This window comes from Labrus mixtus, chromosome 8 (assembly GCF_963584025.1).
Source record: "Labrus mixtus chromosome 8, fLabMix1.1, whole genome shotgun sequence".
NCBI lineage: Eukaryota > Metazoa > Chordata > Actinopteri > Labriformes > Labridae > Labrus > Labrus mixtus.
Genome location: NC_083619.1, coordinates 23,797,305 through 23,804,771, shown reverse-complemented (window position 1 = coordinate 23,804,771; position 7,467 = coordinate 23,797,305). Strand labels below are relative to the sequence as shown.

The 7,467-nt window shown below is 37.7% G+C and overlaps 1 protein-coding gene across 1 annotated transcript; it reads right to left on the bottom strand.

Annotated features, from left to right (window-relative positions):
- Nucleotides 1-1,645: 1,645 nt before the first annotated feature.
- ccl25a (chemokine (C-C motif) ligand 25a) lies at nt 1,646-4,983 on the bottom strand. The gene is made up of 5 exons (XM_061045275.1): nt 4,816-4,983; nt 4,051-4,135; nt 2,706-2,823; nt 2,465-2,567; nt 1,646-2,223 (listed from the first exon to the last, which is right to left on the bottom strand). Exons 2-5 carry the CDS (start codon nt 4,112-4,114, stop codon nt 2,197-2,199), a joined length of 312 nt encoding a protein of 103 aa, XP_060901258.1. The 5' UTR covers nt 4,115-4,135; nt 4,816-4,983; the 3' UTR covers nt 1,646-2,196.
- Between the last annotated feature and the right edge of the window lie 2,484 nt (nt 4,984-7,467).

The window sequence follows — 7,467 nt, the reverse complement described above, 5'->3', positions numbered from 1 at the left end:
AAATGTCCAAAAACTTTGCAAAGCTGTTGACAGAGAGCAGGTGTAAACATCAGAGTGTGATAAACAAGCGTGATAAACCAGGGACCCCCTGGGGCACTGAAAGGGGGGGTTGCGAGTTGCCTTCCCACAACAAGTAAGAATTTGAAATGATTTAAAAATGCATATTTTACCCATTATGTTGAAAATCAAAAAAAGTTGTTCAATTTTAAAATTAAACCGTGAGATTTGTGCTGAAATGAAAGTAATGTGTAAAAAGTCCTTAAAATGGTTTGCACATAACTGCAACAATGTAGGATCTGTTGCTCTTTAGAGATAGAAATGCACACAGAGACCCTTAAATAATATTTATTATTTTCAGGCTGCTGTGTTCTTTTGTGTTGGTCTAATGCCGGTGTTAGGACAGGCCTACTGTATTAGTGCTTGTGACTGTGCGCACCATAAAATGCTTAAACCCCTTACAAGGACAGTAGGGGGTCCCTGGTCTCTGGCACCCTTTTTTTGGGGGGGTCGGGGGGGGGGTCACAGGCTTAAAAGTTTGCCACACCCTGTGTTAAACTGTTTATGTGTCTCTAACTTGTCCTTCTGTGTTTGAAACCAGTTCAACATTCGTGTTGCTCTTTTTCTGTCTCGCCGCAAAACCAATCGCCCTTCGGGGACAAATTAAAAAAAAGTTGAAGTTGATTGTGTTGCTCTGTTTTGACTGCAGTGATCAGTGAGAGTAATTTCCCATGAGTAGTTACACTTCTACTTCTACTAAAACAGTATTGATGAGTCACATTTTGAATTGCACTTCAACACGTGTTAAGTGAAACACAGCTGGTATACACTCTGCTTTTATGATGATAACATCATGTGATGAAACCTATTCTACTTTATATCATACTTTATAAAGCTTCAAATCGAATACAGGAGCCGGGGATCAAACCCCCGACCTTCCAGTTGAGAGACGACCGACTCTACCAACTGAACCACTGCCGCCCCAATTTATTTAGGAATCCTTGTGTTTCTCACCCTCAGGTTTAGTTTTAAGTGGTTCCTGTTTTATTTTGTAGTTTGTTTCATGTTTTGCTTCCTTCCTTATTGCGCTTTACCTCCTCGGTGATTGGGTGCCCCACCCTGAATATTTTTCACCTGTGTCAATTAGTCTAACCTGTGTTTGATCACCTGGGTATATGGTCTATGTCAGATCATTAGGTCAACCCTCCTGTGGTTCATGTTTGGAGATTTCCTTTTGTGGCTTCCCGTAGTTTTTCTTGTGTTTTTTTTGTATATTTGTGTTTGATCTTTGATTTGACTTTCTTTCTTTTTTCCACCAGTGAGTACAAGAATACAAGCTTGTTTAATGAAGTATTTTTGTATATATACATTTTGCTCCAGTATATTTGTATAATCCCTTATTTGGACACGTGTAAGGGAGCTAAGCTGAATACATAACATTGATTAACTTTGCTTTAACCAAACTGTTTCAGGAATAAAATATTCCTCATATAATTCAGTCTCCACAAACATTTGTATAAAAGGATTCAGTAGGCCCTTTAAAAGAGTTTTAAATATTAAAATAAAAAGAGTTTAATTAAATCATCGAGGAAAATATTTTGGAAGTCCATTGATATAAATATTGTACAAAAAGTGTTGCACTTGTAAACAACATTAATGAACACATTTATTAAATCTCTTTTTGAGAAACACATTGTTAGAAAACCTTTTCTTAAAACATGTGAAGAGACAAACATTTAAAGTACAGAGAAGGAACAAAGACAGAGGTTTTTCCATTTCTATAATACAAAAATTCAGATATATTTTGACATTTGACAGCTTGTTATTACATCGGTTATTGACATTTGAAACACATGAAGCAAACTCCATCTTAGTAATTATATTATTTACACTCCATCACCATTAAACTAAGCAGCTTATTGAATATCTGAAACCTCGAAGGGCAAGAAAACAGTCCCAAGTACTCTCAGTGAAGCAGCCATGATATTGAATTTATATGTGCAGTCCAGCTGGCGTCAGCAGTCCAACCCTAAGTGAACTATTCATCTTTGACCGAGCCAGAGTGAAAGAAAAAGTAATGCTACAAGAAGTCCTTGACCAGCTTTCCAGTAAGACGCCATATAACTGTTGGATGCTTTATGATAAGATTTGTTAGAGGGAGGAGAGATGAACGGCGGCCATTGTGGTTACCCCTCCTTCTTAGTGTCTGTGCTGATGTGACCGGTTCTGTGAAGAGCAAAGACATTCATTTATACATCAATTGACAAATATTTCATTTTCTTTTTTTTTTTTAAATCTATCACCAATTTTTATTTAATTCTCGAGCTTCGACTTCTCTATTTTTTCCCACGCCAAGCATTCATTTAGGGTAAATAAACTGAATTCAGTGGCAGATTTGTCATTTGTTTTATGAACACAAGAAACCCAGTGATTCGATAAGTCGGACAGTTTTTCAGGGTTCACTCACCTTGCTGCCGTTCTTTCCCTTTCTGTCAACCCTCTCCATCAGATCTCCCACCCAGCTCTCTTTGGGGTCCGTGCAAAACTCCCGGCCCTTCCTCATAGTGAAACTGGAAGATAAATCATTCAAACAGAAGTTTAGTTTGAAAAGCAGGAGGGAGAAATCTGTTATTTAAATGAGGAACTCTAAAGTCGAGGAGGGTCTATTTTCAGGATGTTTTTTAAATTAGTTGTTTGTGTGTACTCACATCACAGCAACCAGGTTGCAGTCTCCATCCGGCACCTGCCATCTGTACTTCACGGCATGTCTCTGAACCCTGCCGCTCAGTGTTTTCACGTACCTCAAACAGCAGTCTTCATAGGTCCCTGAGGGATGAGAAACACAGGAAAGTTCAGTCCCTTTATGTAGTTTAGCTATTACACTGTACACAGAGGAGCCCTTCAGGCTGGAGGTACAGCACAGGACCGTAAAAGCAGACTGAGGAACAGTTTTTTCCACCAGACCTTTAGACTTATACAAGCAATAAAACCTCATAAAACCACAGACGTGCAACGCTCGCTAACTCCTGGAATGTGAATTTAAGCTGCAACTGTTGATTTCATCACAAAGTCTCAAGTCGCTAACATATAAATTTGGACCTTACAGTGAATATAATTTTTAAGTTATTTTTGGGCCTTTTCGCTTTCTTTGGATAGGACAGCTGAAGAGAGACAGGAAATGTTGGGAGCGGGTTGACATGCATCAACGAGGACATGCTGTGACGAGGACTAGTGCCTCTATACAAGGGGCGCGCAACATAACCGCTATAGGCTATCTGCGCTTTAAAAAACAAATCTAAAACGTCCCTATTGTTATTTTAATTACTGCTTCACCTTGTCTGTTAGAATTCTGTTTAATTTCGTTTCATTATATTTGATATCTTTTACATTTACACAGGAACTTTCGGTTTGTGGTGAATTTGGCGCCCCCTGTGGGGAAAAAAGTTCCTTCCTATCTCTTTTCTAATCTTGTCCTGTGCAGGTAGATTAAGGAAGTATTTTTCTGATAAAAAATCTCACCCTGCTGTCTTTTTTTTTTTTCAAATCAAATGTTCACTTTCTTGTCTAGAAAAAAAAAGAGAGGCTGTTTCATCTGCTTGCTGTTAATCACACCATACCACACCTACCCTACGGCAGCGTCTATAGACATCGATTAATCACAATATGAAATTAATCAGTCTTGTTGCTTGTGTGCTTAAGTAGGTCATAGAGATGCATAACTATGAATTTCAATCTTTTTCATAACCAGCTAAAACATCCTCACAGGAGCTTTAATCTTTACATGAAGCCTCCCAGTAAAAGATGATCACACTGTTGTAACTGTAACCTTGAATCTTGAATGTATTATACAACAACATTTGTACAAAGTCCACTAAATCTAGTTATCAATAAAGAGGTGATTGCATCAGAGAGGAGAAGTTGGACATCGTGAACAAAGAGGTCCTCATCTGCCCACACTCATACTTGTCTGCAATAAACCAACCTTTGACCCTCACTTTATCTATTTTATCAATCTGTTATTGCAACACTTCTCCAGCTGTCTTGTTACCTTACCTTGTGCCAACGTAATACTGAGACAGAATCCCATCAGCAGGAAGAACAGCGTGTTGAACCGCATGGTGCAGAGTGTAGATCAGACCTGGAGGGAAAAGGACACCAAGAGATTCAATGTTTACCTGCAGCGAGACTTATCACAGAGCCTCACCTACCTGCCCAAGACCTGTTTACAACTTTGGACCTTGCATATATAATTGGACCTAACTCTCGCTCTCTGTGCACGAACCTGTGCTTTCTATCTGCACCTATACTGTATCTATAACATTATAGCGGGTTGTAAATATATGTCATTCTGTTTTTTCTTTTTTAAGTTAAGAAGTTGTTCCAAGACAACCAGCCTTTTTTTTATGACCAAAAATGTTAATTATAAGAAACTTATTTTGATACATAAACTAACTTATAAACTATTGCTTTAATTAACTGATAAAAACACAATTTTGATTTCATTCATGAATCTGTTCAGTACCACAGACTATATATTAATGATATGCAGTCTGTGATCAGTTTTGGGGTCATACGATTTCAAATCTTTACAAAAACATTGACAGAGACTGGGTATGAAAATTTGCTTTTTGGCTAAATCTGACACATAAAAAAGTTCAGGTGAGTAAAGAAAAGACAAGAAGACAAAAGTCGAGAAAAGAAAAGTAAAGAAAAACTCTGACAATACGGCCACAAGTTGTTAAAAATGTAGCTAAGCATCATTTGAAAACGGTGTCAAATTCAAAATATTAACAGTTCAAAGGATTAAAGAGAACTCACCTGAAATGCTGCACATGTATTTCCCAGCTCTCTCTCTCTGTCTCTCTCTCTGTCTCTGTATCTCTGTCTGTCTCCGTGTGTGTGTGTGTACAGGTGAGACGAGGCGCCCTTATAAAGCACTCAGGAGTACTTTGACAAGGCTCATATTTCTGCTCACCTTTGCACTCAGATCATCTTTCTTTCTTTTTTTCTTTTGGTGTCATTCCAACATCGATGTGGGACTTCTGAGCCGTCAAATTTGGCGATTGTTGTGAATCCAAATATGAGTTTAACAATTTGTTTTCTGCCTATTATAGAAGTTTAAGAGTTTGAGATGTCAGTGAGTTAAGTAGTATTACTTTTCTGAGCAGGACATCTCTATAAGTATTAAGAAGCTGTCCACGTTCTCATTTCTCTCAACATATTTTAAGTAGTTGTTTAAGTCGATCTTCATACAAACGAGTTAGGAAACAGGAAACAGATCTCTTACAATATGCTCTCACATGGCCTGAGGTTGTTGTGTTTGGAGTCTGACCCGTTAAACTCTTGAAGGTTTAGACATCCCTTCACTTCACAGTGACAGCCTGACAGGTATTGAGAAACCCTAAGTCTGCAGTAATCGCTGTTGAAGGAAGGTTTTAGGTGCAATTAATCCTTCAATACAGGTTCTTTACTTTTGGACAAAAAGTTTTACTGAGTCAATTCTGGCACTTCAGAGTATCAGTGAACAAAGAGGGGGGTAATAATAAAAACACATTCAGACAATCAAACTTTTGTGTCACGATGTTAGAGCTCCTTAATACATCAGCTTAAGCAACAGATCAGGTTCTTACTTTGATATCAGTATAACTATGGTGAGGTCAGCTTTATTCATGCATGTTATGTAAATGCAAACACAATATAACGTATCATATGGAGCAGCTTGTTAATTTATAAAACAATGAAAATGTACTTTTCCTTATAAAATGTTATAAAGGGCATTATAGATTCAACAACTCAACACATCTCTATGGTGTTTTTCCCATATTATACATCACTTAAAATTACATTTCTAATTTATTTTTTGTATTTTTTAAAGTAAAAAAATTAATGTCTTTGCGCTGATTATCGTGAAGCTTTCTGTCATCAGTAAGTGTAAGTATGAAGTGAACGAAAGACAATGTCATCTCAATGTAGTCTGTTTGTTGTATCAGTTTCACAGATTGCTTAATAATCTCCTGCCACTCATTGTATTAGCTAAGAGATAACATGACAGACCATTACATCCTTGATGTCTGCTTTAAATAAACAATGAAAACTGACAAATATTCAGCCTATAACAGCCCACGTGTGATCGTAAAGATAAAACACATTTCTAAACGATGATTGGCTCTTTATCTGAGCAGAGCTTTTGTTTAGCTGTCCTGGCATTTGAATGTAGGGGGGCAAATACACAAATATAACATCTTTGAATTACTTAAACGTTATTAGTAAAGGTGGATGTATAGATATCTATATAGATTGGTGGAGATATAAACCGTATATGTTGTGGCTTAGTGGTACGGTCAGTCTCCCAGTGGCATTAACATCAGTGTGTGAATGGGTAACACCTCCTCTGCCATCAGCATATGAATGTGGTGTGAATACTGTTTTAAAGCACTTTGAGTGGTCAGAAGACGATAATGTACAAGTCCATTTATCATTAACCATAAATGCTACTATTTGTGTGTGTGTGTGTGTGTGCACACAAACTTCAGGCCACTGCTTATATTGGTCAGTTCCCCAGTAGGGCCAGCCCAGTGGAAAGAAAAGTCTGCATCCAACCCTGTTGCTGTGGTACTCTACCAAAAAGGACGTCTAAATGTCAAATATGAAAAAGTGTTAAAGGCTTTTTATGCGATTTTTTGATCCAGCAGATGTCGCCCTTGAGCACCAGCATGAAACCAAAACAACTCGCGGTGCATTGTGGGTTAGCATGCTAATGCTAGCGATCTTTATTATGCTCGTATCTTCACACTGCATGTAAATTTACCTGAAATGAGCGTGATCTAGAAACACAGTTGAGCAGTGAGTACAGTATGTTATTCTTCTTTTCTCTAGTCCCTCAATTAAACAACTTTTATTCGCGAGGGGAGGAGTCAGCCGTCGGGCTGGCGATGTTAACAAAGTGAAGATAGGACTCTGAAAACTCTGAAAGCATCACAGACAGTGGGACTCGGGTGTTACACCCATTGTAGACAGTCATGACTCACAGAGTTATTTTCAGAGGATATACTTGATTTCGCACATAAAGCCTTTAAACATTTCAAATGGTTTGTAATTAATTTATTCAGAAAAATTTCCAATTTTTCCATTTCACGTTACACAGTTTGCCTTTTATAAACCAAAAAGACTTTCCAAAACATTTCCTTTGAATACATAAAACAGGCTGGAAACTGGCAGTGACTTCCTTTCTCTTAGTTGATAAAGCAAAGCATTACCATCATGCACACAATCCTGCCATTCCTCTATTTTCCCGTCCTTATCCTTATATTGCAGTTTATTCATTAAAGTTGAATTGTTCTTCTCCAACTTATACATTTCACTACCAAATCTACATAGTGCACCTTTAAGCTCAACAATATTATATTTAAAACTGTAAGTCCTCAAATGTGTGGAAAACCTTAACCCGGAAAGAATTCATTGATGGGAAGT